The 20,440-nt window shown below is 50.2% G+C and overlaps 1 protein-coding gene across 1 annotated transcript; it reads left to right on the top strand.

Moving 5' to 3' along the window:
• The first annotated feature begins 437 nt into the window (after nt 1–437).
• LOC144728555 (phospholipase A1 member A-like) lies at nt 438–20,144 on the top strand. The gene is made up of 12 exons (XM_078608065.1): nt 438–659; nt 3,089–3,397; nt 4,439–4,589; nt 6,255–6,447; nt 7,376–7,490; nt 9,413–9,514; nt 10,777–10,857; nt 11,572–11,751; nt 13,142–13,228; nt 15,440–15,548; nt 17,209–17,421; nt 17,910–20,144. Exons 1-12 carry the CDS (start codon nt 605–607, stop codon nt 17,986–17,988), a joined length of 1,674 nt encoding a protein of 557 aa, XP_078464191.1. The 5' UTR covers nt 438–604; the 3' UTR covers nt 17,989–20,144.
• Nucleotides 20,145–20,440: the final 296 nt, after the last annotated feature.

Here is a 20,440-nt window from a genome sequence, read left to right as displayed (position 1 = left end):
AACCAATCACGACAAATCCACTTGGGCTCACAACTTTAAATTGAACCATCACATTCGTGCGGTGTCTTTGTTAAAGGCGTAATTGTCCCGACGGCTAGCTAACATTTCTCACAATACTGCCGGTTATGGACTCCTTGTGAATTTGTTCACTTCTTGCCAAGTTGCTGTTTTGTATCATTAGTAATAACAACACCGATATCATGGGACCTCGACACAGATAGTGCATTGTCCCCACGTGCCTCTTTCTTCCGTTGAGACTCTCACGGGAAGCCAATGGCCGGGGTCACAATTGTGTGGGTCGTTGTTGGCAATAGTAGTGGAGACTTGTGGGTGGGGGGCGTCCTCACGAAATGCTCCATCAGCTCATTGGCTCCGAAACAAGCCGGGGAAACCAGTGCACGGGTCAACAACAACTGCGTGGAAAAAAAGGACACCGTGAGCCCCAGCAAACAATGTGCCAGGCTCAGCCGTACGGCATGCCGAGACCTAGTGACTTCTAATCGAGCTCGGTGTGTGATCCGTTTTCGTGCGCGCTGCGACCTGCACATTTGTGTGTGCGTCTCCTCCTCTAACCCACGCGGGCGCAAGATTTCACCATACGGTGATGGCCAAGAATTTGGTCGTGGCGATGGTTCAAGTGGCGCTAATCTGCATGGCAGGTACGTGTCTGGGTTTGCTATAAGAACCAGGAGATATAACTCTGGGAGGTGCGCAACAGAGAGAACGTCAACCGCGGAGATGGAGCAATTAAATCAGCTCGTGTGCAGATGGTATGCGGGCCGTTACATTGCAGGATCGAGAGAGATGGTGGCAGGTTGGAGAGGGGTTTAATCCAGCAGTGGATTGATTTCGGGCTGATTAAATAGCAGTACTCCATCAATCCACCGCTGGATGAAGACCTCCCCACTCCACGTTGATAGTGGAGGTTGTTCGCTCATACTTCACCACATTCATCAGTGCGGATTGGAGAAGTAGGCGATGAGCCCACAACAAGTTCAGATCTCAATCACCGCTGATGTTAGCCGTGGCCAGGATTCGAACTCGGCTCGCCAGGTTCATGGTGCAGTGCGCCAACTTAAGCACCACCACTCTCTCCCCAAATCATCTTATACTAATCAAAATGTTGTTATATAAGCGACATGTGGGTCGCCATGTGAGTCTATGGGTCTTCGTGTGAGTCTGTGGGTCTCTGTGTAAGTCTGAGGGTCTCTGTGCGAGTCCGTGGGTCTCTGTGCGAGTCCGTGGGTCTCTGTGCGAGTCCGTGGGTCTCTGTGTAAGCCTATGGGTTTCTTTGAGTCTGTGGGTCTCTGTGTGAGTCTGTGGGCCTCTGTATAAGTCTATGGGTCTCCGTGCGAGTCTATGCATCTTAGTGCAAGGCTATGGGTCTCGTTGGGAGTTTATGGGTCGCCGTGTGAGCGTATGGTTCAGTAGTATGTCTGTGCCTTATAAGGTAGGTATCCTCAGTAAGTGGCAAAGTACAAACCGACATTCACAGCACCGATAAGTGTGCAATACAATCCACATTTTTTGAGGATCTACAAATTGAGTCCAGGGCGGTGACATGGTCGAGCAGTTGTGCGGTGTTGCAGAGGCTCGCGGTTCGATACCAGCGGCCGCCCTGGTTAATGCCCCAACAACTATATGCGCACGACATCTGCTTTGCAGTAGCCGTTGGCAATGCATGCAGGCATCACAATAAAGGTTATCCTAAATTGAAAAGCATCCCCAAATTACTTAAGTAAAACCACAAAGCAGCATTGTTCACTATAGGCAGACGACCACAGCAGTCTGTGAAACATTGCGACTTTCGTGAGAGCCTTGTGCTGTAAGATTGGCGCGAATACCAAAGGTACGCATCTGTAACATCCAGGTGCTCCAGTTTCCTCCCACATGCCTACTTCATGAATTGGCTCAAAACATCATATTTAGAGGACTGCAGAGTTTGGCTTTATTGTTGTTCACAGTGTGTTGCGCCCTCGCATGCGTGGGGTTTTTTTGTTCTGGGTACTCGCACATGCCTTTTTGGATATGAACCAACAAGATCCCTCAGATCCCACGGGTCCGGTCTTTTAGTCGTTCCAAGGGCCAGGACCCAAACTCACGGAGAAGGCGGCCTTCAGTGTTGCGTGCTCCTCGCCCGTGGAGCAGCCTGCCACGTGATTTGAGGGCTTTACAATCATCAAGCAATTTAAAGTTGAATCTAAAAACTCACCTTTTTAAAAGCTTCAAATCTAGAATCACCTTTTTAAGCTTGCTTTAATTTAAAATTATTTTATAGTGTTGTTTTTTTAATATGCTTTCGATAGCAATTTATTATAATGTTATTTTGTGTTGTATGGAAATTGCTTTTATTCCTCTTGCAATTTAGTATTTTAACAATGTTTTTTATATCTGTACAGCACTTTGAATGTCATCCTTTGCACAAAACAGTGCTATATAAATAACGACTTGATTGATTCATTGATCCCTAAACGCTCATTGGCTAAAAACATCTTAACGTATAGAGGACTGCCGACCTTGGGCGAATGTTGGTGGCGCCTGGTCACCGTCTGGCGGCTGCCGCCTTCCTCGACGATTGTGATAGACGCAATCTGCGTGAACGACGACGCTCTAGAAAATCAGTTTAACAAGTAGCAGGCTTTTGCGACCAATATTATTCATAATCAACGTTTTTGGGTTTAGATCGCGTTATTTATAAATGTGTCGTAACCCTCCACTACCCGACACGGCCAATCAGTAAAAAAGTGTCACGTTGACAAAAGACAAATAGTTCACTGCTTTAGCCCACCGGTGTGTTGAAGAGTGAAACCACAACATTTACAATTTGAGTACGACGTTTCGCTGGTAATTGCATCCAGCATCATCGGGCAATTCGCCAGAATGGTGAGGCTCTGCTCTGTCTCCCGTTCTTATATAGAGCAGCAGCAGGGTGACGTCATCATTAGAAAATGCAACATTATTACTATTCTTGGAATTACCTCGAGAGCTCCCTGTAGTGGACCCAGGTCCTTCCGCCAGCAGTGTTGTGGAGCAAGCACTTGGAGGGCTGCACCTCTTACCTTCTGTTACCTGTGGGTTTCCTCCACAGAGCGGGCCCGTGCCACCTCCACCTGCCCTCACTTTCAGCGCGCGACGCTGAGCGAGATGGTCAGGGGCCACGCCAAGCCCCACGTGCGTCACGTCATCTTCACGGCCCGCGACCACCGGGAACCTGGTGACCCCTCGGAGCTCAGCCGTGACCCCGACCCCGAGCCCGACGAGTTCGCCTCCTGGAAGGTGGAGCCCACCACTGCGCCCAGCGTGCGCTGCCGATATTACCTGCTCCCGAGCTACGACAGCGATGCTGACCAAGATGCTGGAGCCGCTGCTGCTGCTGCTGCCGTTGATGGTGACGACGGTGAGGCTGGTGGAGGTACTTAGTGGTCGTGGTGGTAATGGTGGTGGCGGTAGAGTTAATTATTGGTGGATGGGCTTGGTGGTGGTAGTGGTAAGAAGGCTGCGATGTTGGTTTGGCTGGTGGTAAGTGTGCTGGAGTAATAGTGGTCAATTGGCGGTCGTTGTGGTGGTGTTTCCACTGGTTTGTATGTTTCTACCAGATAAAAAACAAACACGCAATATTTTTATTTCTTTGAGTGTAGGGTCTCATTTAAAAATATTTAAAGTTTGGTACCCCCCCCTACTCCCTACCCCCCCATCGGAAGTTTCTAACTCCACCTGTGTATGGTGGAGGAGGTAGTGGTGGTGAAAGCCGTTTGGTTAATGACGCTGATATTTCTCGTGCTTCTCGGGGTAGAGGTGGTGGCAGGAGAGGCAGCGATGGTATTTGGCTCCAAGTAAATGTTGGCAGTGATGATGATGGTTTGAATGGGGACGACGGTAGAGGTGGTCATGGTAGAAGTGGTGGAGTTTTGGTGCGAGAAAACGTTGATGGGGGTGAAATTTGGTGGGTGCTGTTGGGGCTGGTAGAGGTAGTGGTGGTTGTTCGCGGTGGTGGTGGTCTTCTTTTGGCTGCGCTGGTGGATGCCGTGTCAGCACTATTATAATGCTTGTTTACCCAGGAAAGCCTCACCGAGTCTCATGACACAGTAGGGTCCTGCCAAGTTTTTGTAGTAGGGGCGATGATTGCAACGTATTATCCCAATTGAGTAATTTGTGTTTAGTTTTTTTCAAATTTGACAAATCTGGACCGTAGCGCAGGCAAATAATTTCTTACTCTTGCGAATGACGTCGCTGAAGCACGCGACGGAAATGTTGCGGTTAATATACCCGCAGCAATAACCAGGGCGGCCGCTAGATTCAAACCTTGAACCTGTGCATCTACAAACATGTGAACGCGCTAGGCCACGGGCACCGCAGCAGTTTGGGGCGGTGCTGGTGGCATTTCTTGCTTGGAGGCGGCACTAACAGAGTCCTGTCGATGATGGTCGTCCCGTTGGAGGTGGTGGTGGTGGTGCCGGTGATGGTGGAAGCCCTGATCCTACAGACCCAGGAGACGAGGAGGCGAGGCGCAAGCGGATCCTGCTGCTGAAGGAGCGCCTCGCCAGGGCGGGCTTCAACGCCACTCTGCCCACGACCATCCTCATTCACGGGTATGCTGCACCGACAAAAACACGGCTCTTCCCGCGTACATGAACAGTCCACAGTCATTTTGTCAACCCCCCCCCCCCCGCCCGGTTGAGGACCTACAATCACGCCGTGCGAGTCGTGGGAGTTATTTGACCATACTTCACCGTGCTCGAGATTGCGGGTCGCTAAAAGTGGGGAGCATATAGGCACGGGAGCGATGGGAGTAAAGTATAACCAGGGCCGGATTAACCCATAGGCCCTCGTATTTTTAGGAGCCTCCTTCGCAGAGGCCGTTATTGACACCGCTGGTACCCAGTCGTCGACAGGGTCCACTTAGCTCCACATCCTCCTGTACCAACATCTCTCCTCGAGCTCGTGCCGCGCCCGTTTAGCCCCCAATATCCTGCCAAGATGCTCAAGCTTGCAGTGGCTGGGCATGCGGGCTACGTGACACAGCCAACGCAGCCTCGGCCGCTCGGAGGAGCTCACTGATGGGAGCGTGTCCAGAAAACACCGTTAACTCGTGACGCCCTCGATAGTATTTGCTCACTCTCAAAGATAAATAAAACTCAGAGCTATGAAGAGGAACCACAGACACACGGGGAAAGGACGTAGCTGCGTGAGCGAAGCGGCGCCAGCAATTGCCCAAGTTCTGCGGTCCTCTATATATATGTTAAGATGTTTTCAGCCAATAAATCATGTGGGAGGGAAACCATGGCTTCTAGAGGAAAATAAAACCCCACGCGCGCGAGGAAGCAACACTCTTTCCCATTCAGCTGAAACAGATGGAGTCCACATGTTTGCTTTAACTCCTGCTCCTGGAGAGTCAGGGTATGGGCACCTCTTCACAGCTCAATGGAAAGTGAGTTTCACAACATTCGTGTGATCCACCGACCGTCGCTATCACGGGCCACGTGCACTGCCACCAACACCGTCTGGCTGATCTTCGTTTGGTATCCACCCATACGCTTACTGTATACAAAGACAAAGACCCCCCCGTGTAACCTATAAAGGCCGGCACGGCACACGGGGGGGGGGGGGTGGCCAACACCACGCCTTTGTCTCCCAAGTAGCGATGTTTCTACACCGCACCAGTACTCATTTAAGGCTGAGTCGATCTAGGCGAGGCCCAGGACCGGTTCAGATAATCGCCACTGGTGTTGGCCGTCAGCAGCAATCGAACCGGGGTCGCCAGGTTTGTAGCGCAGCGCGCTAACCGCTACACCACCACTCCCCACTGTATACCATATGTATATACACACACACATTTATAATGGACGTGGGTATGTACGTTGAAAGGACTGTGACCCCGAATCCGTTATAAGGTCGCACTCATTACACACAAAATGCTTGCCGCCACAAATAACCCACAAGACCTTGCTGACCTCGTCAAGGAGCCTAAACCATCATCATGCCAACTCCGGTCATCCTCGCAGCAGCTTTCGGCTGTCCATCGAACAAAGACGGTCCACTGCATCGCGCACTTTCAAATGCGCTTCTGCGCCCTTCTGGAACGTTCTTCCTTCCGCTAACAGGCACCCACTGGAGCTATGCACTTGTAAATCATCTCGATTGAAACCGCATTTTTTAAGAACAGTTGTTTGTGCCCAGTTTGTTGCGCTTCCCCCACACCTCCGATTAGCGCGCGGCTGGCTACGTACGGTGCGAAAGAAGTTCAACGTGTCCAGGTACCGCGTGTCTGGCACGGAGCCGGACTGGATCGAGGGGATTGCGGCGGCGGTGCTGGAGGCGTCCCAGGGCCGCATGAACGTGATCGCGGTCGACTGGATCAAGGGCGCGAGCAGCTCGTACTCGCGTGCCGTGCGATACGCGCGCACCGCCGCCGCCACCGCCACCACCGCCCTCGTTAGGGACCTCACGGTGAGAGTCCAGCCCGGGACGCGCCTCGTCGTCGTCCTCGTCGTCGTCGTCATCGTCACCGCCGCGGGGAACGAGCTCGGGTCTTAACGAACGTCGACGCCATCGACTTCATTGTCATCATGATTACGTTCATCACGAGCATCATCGTCATCATCACGTTGTCACAACCATTAGCGACAAAGAAGAAATCGCCAAGAGGAACGCGTTCGCAACACGCGGAAGAACATCACTCACCATCTTCGTTGTCTTCATTGTCATTGTCCTCATTGTGTGCACTGCGCTACGAACCCGGCAACCGGAGTTCAATTCCCGATCACGGTCACCATCAGTGTCAAATATCTGAACTCTTCCTGTGCCTCCCCTAGGTCAACGCAGTCTTAAATGAGTACCAGATGCAATGTGTAAATATCAGAACTGGGGATACAAAGGCAGGTCGGGCGTGGTGCAGGTTACACCGACTAATCGTGTGCCGTTCTGGCCTTCATAGGAGGTGCTCACGAACAGAACTTTCCACAACAGTCTGTTAAGGGTATACGGGGAGGGAGAGGGTCTTAGTCTTTGTAGTGATATAAATAATCCTGGAATGAGTGCTATACAGGGTGCTTAAACTTGTTTTAACACTTATATGGGACTATCGTTTTTAATGGAAAAAGAACGGATAATACACTGTGACATGATACAAAAAATGTATGTCAATAACTTTAAAAAGTCAGAGTCTTCACTTGTTCGCCATCATTGTCAACGCACGCCTGGAATCTTCTCCAGGTGGTCTCCAGAACCCCGGAGGTACATTTCTTGCGGTATTATTACAAATTCACGGAAGTGTTAACATTTTTTGAAGCACCCTATGTGGGGGTGGGGGGGGGAGTTGGTTATTGTGCACGCGTGTGCACCCTTCCTGCCTCCCCACCACCACCACTACCTGTAGACCCCAGAGGTGGGTGCACGGGAGAAGTCGCTGCACCTGGTGGGGGCCAGCCTGGGCGCGCACGTGGCCGGCTTCGTGGGCCAAAGCTTCCAGGGTCGTCTCGGCCGCATCACCGGTGGGTGCGCGCGCGCCCAGCTCACGCACCAAACCCCAAAGGGGCCGTCCATAAATGACGTCACGCACCTAGGGGGGAGGGCGGGGTCAGACATTTGTGACGATGTGTGACGATGGGGGGGTGGGGGTTGAGAAATGTGACGTCGCATCAAAATGCGCAACTTTAAATAAATATAGACAACACGTTCTACTTAATTAAATAGACTTTGATAATTGGTTTTTTACCCTTCTATCTGGCAACAAAACTGACACCTTTTTACAAGGAGTCATGTTTGCATAGACCGCAATACCTGCAGTCATAATACAAACAAAAGAACATAACTCTGATAATGTGCACTGTCCTTGAAGTTGATTGGTCCACACCCGAGACAGCTTTCTTTAGAGCCTAGTCTCACATAGTGTAGATGCTTGCCCCGAGCTCTCATACTCTGATGGTGCATTGTCTTTGAGTTGTGCGCCTTTTGGCGTCATCTGGTCCAACCCATGTGAGACTAGGCTCTAAAGAAAGCTGTCTCGGGTGTGGACCAATCAACTTCAAGGACAGTGCACATTATCAGAGTTATGTTCTTTTGTTTGTATTATGACTGCAGGTATTGCGGTCTATGCAAACATGACTCCTTGTAAAAAGGTGTCAGTTTTGTTGCCAGATAGAAGGGTAAAAAACCAATTATCATATTTTTACTGGCAAATGAGGTTCCCATAGTGTAAATAGACTTTTTAATAAATGTTTTCTCCTACAACATCAGAGTGCAGCGCCACGTTAAATACGCACTACAATGACAAAAGTTTAAAGCGATTTGAAGCATGTTTTATTTTTTGGGGGGGGGAGGGGGGCAGAGCTTTGTGACGTCATATCTGAGGGGGGGTCTGACTTTTTGTGACGCCGTGTGACTAGGGGGGGGGGGATCGTCCAAAATCGCGTGACGTCATTTATGGACGGCCCCTAAGTCAGCGTTCTTCTCTAATTTTCCGAGGGGGGGGGGGGGGTGTCACCGTTTGTGTTTTGTGTCGGGGGGGGCCGCACTAAAGGCCACCAGGAGCTGCCTTGCAATGAAGAACACCGCTCTAAGTAATTTCTCACTATCGATTAATTATCGGTTCGATTACTGTATTCAACTAATCAGATAAACACAAATAGTTGGGAGAAAAAAAATAGCCTCGCTTCTGTTTTCACATGTGCCGCTGGACGGGGAGTGATGAGCGGGACTTGGTGACGTCATCGGCATGGCCAACCGCGTCAGGCTGGGCGTGGCTTATGGGGGTTTTCAGCCTTTAGGGGGCAGAGAGAGTCGTCAACCACGGCGAGAGCTGTCAAATTACAACTTCTAGTCGATTAACCAACTGAATTGACCAATTGTCCCAACTCTCCAGGTTTTCACAGCCTTTTACCAAATCATCTGACATGCGCCTGGTCTTGTTAAGATCTCGAAAACGAATTGGGCTCGAGCCTGGAGAGTGCTGCAATGGGCTACCGTGACGCACACCAAATTGTCACAGACGGATGCAAGGCTGTGGCTCTGTGGTGGGCAACAGAGGGCAGTGCAGCACAATGTGATGTTATACGGCTTGTGGGAAGCCTTTATCCAGCAGTGGTTTTGACCATATCTGATGTTGGTGATGTTTGGTAATCATAATGATGACATTTTACTGCTCTTATCATATCAATACCAATACCCGTCATTCGCCACTAAGTGACGGTAATGTCACCACGGTGCCTGTGCCAGGCCAGGTGCACTTTGAGGCCACGTGAAGTGTCGACAGGAGGTCTCGGGACAGACCCAGCAGGTGCCATGGGTTGGCTGACTAAGATGACTGGTAGATGCACCACCAGCTGTACCCCCTAATGTGCCATATCACTCCTCTACCCACACTCCCCCCCCCCCACCCCCCTGACCTCCGACCTCTGCCCCTTGCCTCACTCAGCCCTCGACCCCGCAAGTCCCGGCTTCTCCCAGGTCGGCCCTGCAGAGCGACTCGATCCGAGTGACGCCGCCTTCGTGGACGCCATTCACACGGACGGCGACAGTGAGAACCGGAGCCGGCTGAGTGGAGCGCTGGGCCCCCAAAGGGGGACCAGAGATAAGGCCCTCGAGACCCCAGTAGAGGGCCACAGATGATGGCCATGAGGCCCCAATGGAGGGCCACAGATGATGGCCATGATGCCCCAATGGAGGGCCACAGATGATGGCCATGAGACCTCAATGGAGGACCACAGATGATGGCCATGAGACCCCAGTAGAGGGCCACAGATGATGGCCATGAGACCCCAATGGAGGGCCACAGATGATAGCCATGAGGCCCCAGTGGAGGGCCACCGATGATGGCCATGAGGCCCCAATGGAGGACCACAGATGATGGCCATGAGACCCCAATGGAGGGCCACAGATGATGGCCATGAGACCCCAATGGAGGGCCACAGATGATGGCCATGAGGCCCCAGTGGAGGGCCACAGATGATGGCCATGAGGCCCCAGTGGAGGGCCACAGATGATGGCCATGAGACCCCAATGGAGGCCCACAGATGATGGCCATGAGACCCCAATGGAGGGCCACAGATGATGGCCATGAGACCCCAATAGAGGGCCACAGATGATGGCCATGAGGCCCCAGTGGAGGGCCACAGATGATGGCCATGAGACCCCAATGGAGGGCCACAGATGATGGCCATGAGGCCCCAGTGGAGGGCCACAGATGATGGCCATGAGACCCCAATGGAGGGCCACAGATGATGGCCATGAGACCCCAATGGAGGGCCACAGATGATGGCCATGAGACCCCAATAGAGGGCCACAGATGATGGCCATAAGGCCCCAATGGAGGACCTCTGTTGATTATGTCTTTAATCAACTTTGAATAAATTAACTTGGCTGAGTGGCTCATGAGAGCCTGGGTTCATATCAGAAACACACAATTGAACGAAATTTGGTTCAGGACTTAATTAAATTTAATTCCGGATTTTGGAATTACAAATATTATTTGTAACTGTGAACGAAAATTAATCTCTGTGGCAGGGTGAGTGTGGTAGTGCTTCCACCTACTGCCTGCACTATAGTTCACTCAAACAGATCTCAGAAGTAGTTTTGCAGTATCTGCTTCCGCGAGATGATCTCTGAACACCAAGGGTTGCGCTGCTCTGCGAGAGATCTGATTCGTTGTCTCCGTGACCTGATGATGCTGATAGCAATGTCGTGATAAACCTTCGATGGGAGGAAACGTTTGTTTTAATAGTACAGGCTGCTGTGTCCATGGTGTTGATACGTTTGTTGTTGTGTATCTGCGTTTCTCAGATTTCGGTCTCCGACAACCCGTGGGCCACGTGGACTTCTATGTGAATGGTGGCGATGATCAACCTGGATGTGGAGGGTTTGGTAAAAAAAAAAAGTCTGTGATCGGCAATGATACGAAAAAAATGTTTCTTCGTGATCATCGTAGCCAGCAGCTCACCAACTTGTTTCAGCCTTGGGAAGATGACGTCAGAAATCTAAATCTGAATATACTTCCCACACTAGAGACACGCCTTTGATATGCCCTGCAAAGAATGTTTATTATATGTCAACCCACATTTAATATGATGGGTTTTCTGTGTGTGTCCGTGTGTGTGCAGTCGATCAACATGATACACTTGAGAACCTGATTTAACCCCCAGGTGGCCATAACCCAGTTTCAAATGTCGGATCTCAGCAGTTGCGGCCCTTCATCCACCTCTTGATTGGACCTCACGGCCTTCAATTGTGCACAGAGCCTGACAGTGTCAACACTATTTTGCAGCATGATCCTGCATTGAGCACGGTTGGCTGCATATGGTGCGAAAGAAGTTCAGCGTACATACATATTTGGCCAGTTCCAATTATTAGTTTTTGACACGTTGTGGGAAACTGCAGTGCCAGGAGAAAATTCACACATAAACATTCAAAACTCCACGCAAACAGAACCAATTCACAGATATATATAAATCATGTAAAGCCAATGCTGTACTGCCACCTCGTTGCAACTTTGCGGTCCCTACGCCTACACCGGTGGTCACTTTCAGCGGTGCCCTGCTCAAGTCGGCGTGTGCGCGTGTGCGTCACATCCCCACGCAGGCTACCAGTCGATGATCTGCGACCACATGCGCGCCGTGCGGCTGTGGCTGAGCTCCCTGCGCTCTCCGTGCGAGCTGCGCGCCTTTCCGTGCGACTCTGCCGCCGCCCTGGCCGCCGGACGCTGCCTCGAGTGCCGCACGGAGCGCACGGCGTCGTGCCCCCGCCTGGGCCTGCACTCAGGTACTCATGGAGAGGGCCTTTCCGGCACTCATGGAGAGGGCCACTCCGATAATCATGAAGAGGACTACTCCAGTACTCATGGAGAGGGCCTCTCCGGCACTCATGGAGAAGGCCACTCCGATAATCATGAAGAGGGCCACTCCGATAATCATGAAGAGGGCTACTCCAGTACTCATGGAGAGGGCCTCTCCGGCACTCATGGAGAAGGCCACTCCGATAATCATGAAGAGGGCTACTCCGATAATCATGAAGAGGGCCACTCCAGTACTCATGGAAAGGGCCTCTCCGGCACTCATGGAGAAGGCCACTCCGATAATCATGAAAAGGGCCACTCCAGTACTCACGGAGAGGGCCTCTCCGGCACTCATGGAGAGGGCCACTCCGATAATCATGAAGAGGGCCACTCCAGTACTCATGGAAAGGGCCTCTCCGGCACTCATGGAGAAGGCCACTCCGATAATCATGAAGAGGGCCACTCCAGTACTCATGGAAAGGGCCTCTCCGGCACTCATGGAGAGGGCCACTCCGATAATCATGAAGAGGGCTACTCCAGTACTCATGGAAAGGGCCTCTCCGGCACTCATGGAGAAGGCCACTCCGATAATCATGAAGAGGGCTACTCCGATAATGATGAAGAGGGCCACTCCGATACTCAATAAGAGGGCCACTCCGGTATTCACGGAGAGAGCCACTCCGAGACCCTGAGACTCTGGAGGTTTAATGGCCAAGATCCCTGAATGATCCCAAAAACCTAGGAGCTCAGGCCTTTTAAGAATCTGGAACCCTGTGACCCTGATACCCCAAGAACCCTAGAATCCAGGATGCAGAGGCCCAGGGTATAATAAAGAAAGGCAAGTTATGGATTGAATCAGCCTTAAATAAGCACCTGGTGTGTTGTACAAACAGACCCTGGTGCGGGCCATGCCACCCCCTGCATGTACCGTTCCGGACTTAGTAGGTGCTCACAAACAGCACTTGCCCCGATAGTCTGTGCAGGCTTCACCGTGGGGGTGGGGGAGATCTTTGTTCTTATAGTAGTAGGTTTTTACCCTTTCAACTGGTACAAAACTGACACCTTTATACAAGGCATCATGTTTGCAATAACCACAACAGAAGCAGTCAAAATGCAAACAAAAAGAAAGAGCCTAGTCTCTAAGAAAAGCTGTCTCGGGTGTGGACCAATCAACTTCAAGGACAGTGCATATCATTATCAGAGTTGTTTATTTTTGTTTGCATTTTGACTGCTTGTGTTGTGGTTATTGCAAACATGATGCCTTGTATAAAGGTGTCAGTTTTTGTACCAGTTGAAAGGGTAAAAACCTACTACTATATTTTGCCACTGGTAAAGGAGATGTCTCATAGTGAATCTTTGTTCTTGTGTGTTTTACAGTGGACGCGGTTCGAGACCCGAAAACGTGGCCGGACAACAGCACACTGATTCTGCACATGCTCACGGGACACTCGCCCCCATACTGCGGTGAGGGCCGAGCGGCGGGCAGCGACGCCAACTCATTTAAAAGCAGAAAGTCGCCAAACCAATCTCAACGCGGTTCCACGTGTCCGCCGGTTAATAGAACGACACGTCAAAGATGGCACGGGATAATTTAGCCTCAGAGTAATCTGATAACAGAATACTTGTACACACCTTGAAAACTCAACACATTAATCAAAAACACTGCCTTAAAAGGAGCAAAAAATTTAAATAGGTGATGAAGGTATGTATAAATGTATTTTATTGGCTATGAAGAAGGATCATTGTCAAAAACGTCGCATATTATATTTATTTTTCGCTTTTGGCTGTGTTATCGACGAATGTGTTGATTTGTTTGTTGTTATTTGTGCTTGTGCATCCTTTGCCAATGCAGTGCGACCAAATCATTTGTTCTGCACACCTGCAATTGCATCATGACCTCATCTCAGAAAAGTCGCAGGCCGCTTTTACGACGTTTCGGTAATAGAGACACCCAAGAAGTCACTAAATCTAGCGAGTCGGCGACACACATAAAGAGCGACGTCCCACCAAGCAAAGGTTGACCGCAGGAACGTGTAAAGATGTGATTGTGCCTTAATAATACAGTTTTGAGTCATTTCATAATTCCTCCTTTGACAAATGGATCAGAACTCATCAGAGTGTATGGCTACCATGCAGATAGAGCTACGAGACTATTCAAGTGCAGTAGGGAAATATATTGTGGTATGGCAGGGCTCGGAGAAATTGTGATGGTGTGAGAAGGCCTTCATACAACAGTGGATGGATCATTGCGTACGATCATGACAGCATTTCCAGGCATTCATCCAGCAGTGGATTTACAGTGGCACATGATTAACAATAATTAGAGCATGGGGAGGTCTTCATCTGACAATGGCTCGGCTGTGGTGCACGGTGATGACGACGAAGGTATGTATGCATCATGCAGAATGAATGGGGCATTAGTTCTGTTCTGCCACGGATGACTCAGCGAGACCGGATAAATCGACCGACGCCACAGTTCTAAGCATCGTGGGCCCAGGCAACGCAACAGAGACGATCGTGAAGGACGGAACAATGGAGACAATGGCCCCCCGTTGTGCCCTGCACGTGAGTAGCGCTTGCGTGGTGAGGAACGTGATAGTTGGCAGTTGGCGTTCGGTTTTCCCGTAAACACAGCACGCTCGCTGAAAGAAGAGAATAAAACAGCCGGACATGACTCATGTTTGAATGTTAGTTCGCAACCCCTCGTCAATTTGCCGCTGGGCGAACGTTCTCCCTCCCCGTGGCGTGTCAGTCATGGAGATTGTCTGAACATACTTCAGCACGCCGGTCAGTAAGGATGGTGAAGGGAGGAAGCCCAGGATCGGTTCAGGTTTCGCTCGCCAATGAATGGAGCTGTTCCTGGGAATCCGTCAGGTCGCCAGGTTCATAGGGCAGTGTGCCAACCACCGCGCCACCACTCCACCCTGAAGGTCCATCATCTACACTTTCGTAATATAGGTTTTGGGGGTTAGATCGCGTAAATATAAATGTGTCGTTAAACTCGCCACCACCCGATACAGCCAATTAATAAGGTTTGTCACGTAAACTGAGCATGCCAATTCGTTACTAGTACAGCACACCGGTGTGTTGGAGAGCAAATCTACAACATTTACAATCTGAGTACGACGTTTCGCCAGTAATTACAACTAGCTTCATCAGGCGACAGCCAGATTTGTGGAGAAATCCTGTTTTGTTCCTTAAATAGAGGGATACATGTGATGACGTCACTTACGAAGGGGGTGGGATTAATTAATGCTTATGAATTACAATGGGTATCAATTTCCGGTTGGGGGATTTCTCCACAAATCTATCGCCTGATGATGCTAGTTGTAACTTCTGGCGAAACGTCGTACTCAGATTGTAAATGTTGTAGATTTGCTCTCCAACACACCGATGTGCTGTACTAGTAACAAATTGTCACATTTCTATTTACGTATTCTAACCCAAAAAAAACTAAATTATGGATGATATTCTATGAGATCGCTTTTACCAGTGGCAAAATATAATAGTAGGGGTTTACCCTTTTAAACTGGTACAAAACTGACACCTTTATATTGCTCGCGAAAGCCTGCTACGTGTTAAACCTACAATTTAGTTGCTCGCTAACCTCTTATGCTAATTGATACACGGTGGGGGGGGGGGGGTGGCGGGGGTGTTTGTCGTTGATCTTTGTAGTGTCCTACGTGCTGGTGGAGATCGACATAGCTGGCGAGGCCATCAAGGGCTCCCTGACCATCAAGTTCATGGGGCAGAGAGGAGAGACGAACGAGATGGTCCTCTTCCAGTGAGTGATCACACCTGGGTGCTCACACGCACCCCTTTTCGGGACCATCAAACTTGTATTTCAGGCTAGTCGAAGACTACCCGTGGGATTTTATTCAAAGTCTCAGTCTGAGGACTTAATTTTTTCCCCCCGCAACAAATATTGTCAGGTCAGCCAATCTGTGGACTCGATAAATCGATTTACGTGCATGTGTAGTACCGTCGAATACAGGTCGACACCCGGGGTTGAGGCACACTGAGGTTTATTACAACAAACGTTGTGACATACACACTTGAGGGGGTATTGGCCCCCTCACCCGTCTATCTGAGGACACACCTCCTAGCTAACCCTAGCCTGCCTCAGAGTCCTCCTCTCGTGGACTAGGGGAGGCTATCTTGGCCCGACACTGGTCAGTCGGGCCCGGTACTCAGAGTCCAGACCAACACTGGCTCTGGCTCTGGCACCACGCCACTGGCTCGAGCCTGCGCGGTCCTGACAAGGACGGCGTACCAGGGGGAGACCAGGGCTCTATCTCGGACGTCTTCCGTCTTCTCTTCTTAGCTAACCCAACTCTCCCTAGCCCCCCGATACATTCCCCTTTTATACATCCCCCTCCCTGAGGGGTGGGGCCCCGGGGGATCGTAACGTCCGAAGCGCGGACGTCGTAGAGGGCACCTGCCCGTGCACTGACGTAGCCCCGCCCACTGTGCTAGTTTCCCGTAGGATCCCATACATATCAGCTCGACACATATTTCCTCCGTAAGACCCCTACACATGTACAGACAATGACTTTGTAATTGGTGGTCCTCCTCTGTGCACTGTTGTCTCTAACAACATTACCAAATTATTTCTAGATTTGAAGCTTTCGTGACTGCAAGGATTCATACTCTTAGGTTTTTCGGTAAAGTCACGTAGGTAAAAAAAATAATATAAATATTCTTTCTATTATTTCGCATTATTTATTTACATTTATATTCTTTATTATTATTTATTTTTTACCTACGTGACTTTACCGAAAAACCTAAGAGTATTTACCAAATTATCTCAGTCTACGTCTTCACTTCGGGCTATCTAATGTCGTCTCGTCATCGTCCAGCAGTCCAAACGTCACGCTTGATTCTCTTCCACTCGTAGTCATCGTCGACTAAAACAAAAACTTGACGATGAAATCCGTGGCCAACGTCATTAACAACATGAACTCCACTATGAGACATCTCTTTTACCAGTGGCAAAACATAGTGATAGGTTTTTACCCTTTCAACTGGTACAAAAACTGACACCTTTATACAAGGCATCATGTTTGCAATAACCACAACACAAGCAGTCAAAATGCAAACAAAAAGAAACAACTCTGATGATGATACTGTCCTTGAAGTTGACTGGTCCACACCCGAGACAGCTTTTCTTAGAGCCCAGTCTCACATGGTGTTGGACCAGATGACGCCAAAAGGCTGTCTCGGGTGTGGACCAATCAACTTCAAGGACAGTATCATCATCAGAGTTGTTTCTTTTTGTTTGCATTTTGACTGCTTGCGTTGTGGTTATTGCAAACATGATGCCTTGTATAAAGGTGTCAGTTTTTGTACCAGTTGAAAGGGTAAAAACCTATTACTATAACATGAACTCCGTCTCGTTTCCTCCTCCGCACCCCCCTCCACTTCCCCCGGGGGGGCGGCTTTAGGGGCCTGCACAGCTTTGTTCCGGGGGGCGGCGGCTCATCCCGGGTCCTCGCCCTGGAGCGAGACCTGGGCCCCCTGCGCTTCGTGGCTCTGCGCTTCTCTCCGAGCTCGCTGGCGTGGAACTTCCTTCGCTTCGCAGCCCCCCGCGCGTCGCACGACGCCTCCGCGCTGAGGGTCGCGCGCCTCCGCATCACCCACCTCCTCGTCGAGCACGGGTGAGCTCGGGGTGACGACGCCGCCGATGCCCTGGGTAGTGGCACGCGGCTGCTGCTGCTGGTACCCTGGGAACCCACGGGTCAGAGTGGTCCAGGGGCCAGGCTACAGAGAGGGGGGGAAGGGGGGGGGGCATTTCATTAATTGCACCAAGGCCCCTTGGCATCAAGGCTACGCCACCGCTCATGAGGCTGCAGGAACTCCCGTGAGTAGTTGGTGTGTGTGTGTGTCTAGAGGAGGACGTGGGTGGTGTGATGTAGGGTGTGACATGGAGTTGCGATGTGTCAGGTGTGTGCTGCGCAGGGTGTGACGTGCGGTGTTAAGAGGATTGTGACGCGCGGTGCGTGACGCGTGCTGTGCGAGGTGTATTGTGCGGGGTAGCGGGGTGTTACATGCGGTGTTTGCAGTGCAACGTGTGGTGTGACGTGTGGTGTGACGTGCGGTGTGACGTGCGGTGTGACGTGTGGTGTGGTGCGGTTTGTGTTCACAGGGAGCAGTTCTGCCTGCACATGGTGCTGCTAAGTGAGGGACAGGTGGTGGGGATGCCACTCTCCCGCTGCCAGAATTGATTCAACCTCCACTCAATCACTCATCAACCTCCACCCAGTCAGTCATCAACCTCCACCCAGTCAATCCATGACCTCCACTCAATCACTCATCAACCTCCACCCAGTCAGTCATCAACCTCCACCCAGTCAATCCATGACCTCCACTCAATCACTCAACCTCCACTCAATCACTCATCAACCTCCACCCAGTCAGTCATCAACCTCCACCCAGTCAATCCATGACCTCCACTCAATCACTCATCAACCTCCACCCAGTCAGTCATCAACCTCCACCCAGTCAATCCATGACCTCCACTCAATCACTCATCACCCACCACTCAATCAGTCATCAACCTCCACCCAGTCAATCCATGACCTCCACTCAATCACTCATCACCCACCACTCAATCACTCATCAACCTCCACCCAGTCAATCCATGACCTCCACTCAATCACTCAACCTCCACTCAATCACTCAACCTCCACTCAATCACTCATCACCCACCACTCAATCAGTCATCAACCTCCACCCAGTCAATCCATGACCTCCACTCAATCACTTAACCTCCACTCAATCACTCAAACTCCACCCAGTCAATCCATGACCTCCACTCAATCACTCAACCTCCACTCAATCACTCTTTAAGTTCCACGTGATTACTCCACTCGATAACTCCTAAACTCCACTCCATCACTCATCAACCTACACCCAATCACTCCATAACCTCCACTCAATCGCTCAACATCCACTCAGCCACTCCATAACCTCCGCACGATCACCTCTCAGTGTCCATTCGATAACTCCTCAACCCCCATTGGATCACACATTGATGCACTGCACGTGCACACAGGGCTTCATATCTCACTCAATGTGTTTCTGGTCGCTGGTAGGCCGGAAGGTAGCACACACACTCGTAGCCACAGCCATAGCCAGAAGTTCACTGGATGAGATGATGTTCTGGGTCTGGAAAATGTTTCCAGGTTGCAGATATGGACTGACCCGGCTTAAATCATCTCTACGGCTAAAGACGTACACACAGACAGATGTAGAAGATGAAAAGTTTCCAGTTTGGTGAGCCTAAATGTAAAACAATAAAAAGGTTAGAAAAATAACAGAGGAAACGAAGAGCCTGACATTTTTACCAAATTGGCATTTTCAGGATGTGTTGAGGTTCACCGAGATGTGAATATTTTGTAGAGGGTAGGCAGGAGTTGGGTAGTAAGTCATGTTGAATTGAGTGGAGTTGGTGGACTCAATGAGAATGAATGAGCCATCAGGGTTCAAGACTTCTAAACCCATTTCACAAGTTAATGCGGGAATTGTCAAACTGAAGTGTAATGGGTTTGATGAGCGTGCTGAAAATCCATTCAGGGGATCTCAACAGCTGTCCCTGTGTGGTGGATTAATGAAGCCTGTTGTCAGTTTAGCACGTAGGCTTTCGCGACCAATATTGTTGTGGAAGGGGGCTGGGTGGCACAAAGTGTCGGACCGTCGGAGCGCAAAGCCGGCAACCACTGAGATTCCAAGTTCGAATCCATGTTTCAAACCGCCTTTGATTAAAGCTGGTTCTGAAATGAATGTACAAATAAACCCACTTAATTCGGCTAAATCGCAGCTCTGAGAATTAATAAATATATAAATGTGGCTGTCATGCGTCTAACATTCACATACCTGTCAACCCCTTATCAGTGCCCTGCCTTATTACAGACAAATTCAGACATTTTTGGTCACTTCGTATCCTTATGAATCTCAACGTTCATCCTACAAAGACCCATCGCAAGGGAGAAACACAAACAAATTGACAAAAAATGTTTTGTCGGTGTGAGACTACTGTACGCCGTTTGGACCAGAAAACTAAATTTCCATGTTCAAGAATACGGGTAAACCGTATGGGTTGACAGCTGTGCATTGATTACTTTCATACGGTGGAGTGGATGGGAGCGTGTTGCTCTGTAATGTGTCGAACAGAAGTTGAGCCTCCCACATGTTTGGTCGCTGTTAGTTGTGGGTAAAGATGGAGAGGATGCACGACTCAGCCCAATTGACTTTTTAAAATGATGATTTAAAAAAACACTCACGCAAATACATGGGTGTGTCGATGAAGCTCACATTTGTACGTTATATATACGACTAACATACGTTGACAAATTAAACTTATATTGTTTATGTCTTTAGACTCTTTGGTGATGTGTCCGTGTTTAAATAGCCTTGGATTGTTGCCGGGGGGTGGAAAATGTGTGGACAGTTTAAGCAAAAGGCCAAACATAGAAACCCGTACCAGTTGGTGAGAAACTTACGACCCGAGTTCGATTATCAGAACCAGTCCTGGGCCTCCCCTAGGTCGACTCAGCCTCAAATGAGGACCCGGTGCGGTGTGTAAACACTCCCACCACCACTCCCACCACCACTCCCACCACCACTCCCACCACCACTCCCACCACCACTCCCACCACCACTCCCACCACCACTCCC

The sequence above is a fragment of the Lampetra planeri genome, chromosome 29, assembly GCF_965212315.1.
Source record: "Lampetra planeri chromosome 29, kcLamPlan1.2.h2, whole genome shotgun sequence".
In the NCBI taxonomy this organism is placed as follows: Eukaryota; Metazoa; Chordata; class Hyperoartia; order Petromyzontiformes; family Petromyzontidae; genus Lampetra; species Lampetra planeri.
Note: the sequence above shows the minus strand (reverse complement) of the source record. Positions and strands in the feature narration are given on the sequence as shown.

Coding starts and splice junctions, on each gene's coding strand:
- LOC144728555 (XM_078608065.1), top strand. CDS start 605: ATGGCCAAGAATTTGGTCGTGGCGATGGTTCAAGTGGCGCTAATCTGC. Junction 10,858..11,571: donor ACCTGGATGTGGAGGGTTTG/GTAAAAAAAAAA, acceptor ATCCCCACGCAG/GCTACCAGTCGATGATCTGC. Junction 11,752..13,141: donor CCGCCTGGGCCTGCACTCAG/GTACTCATGGAG, acceptor TGTGTTTTACAG/TGGACGCGGTTCGAGACCCG.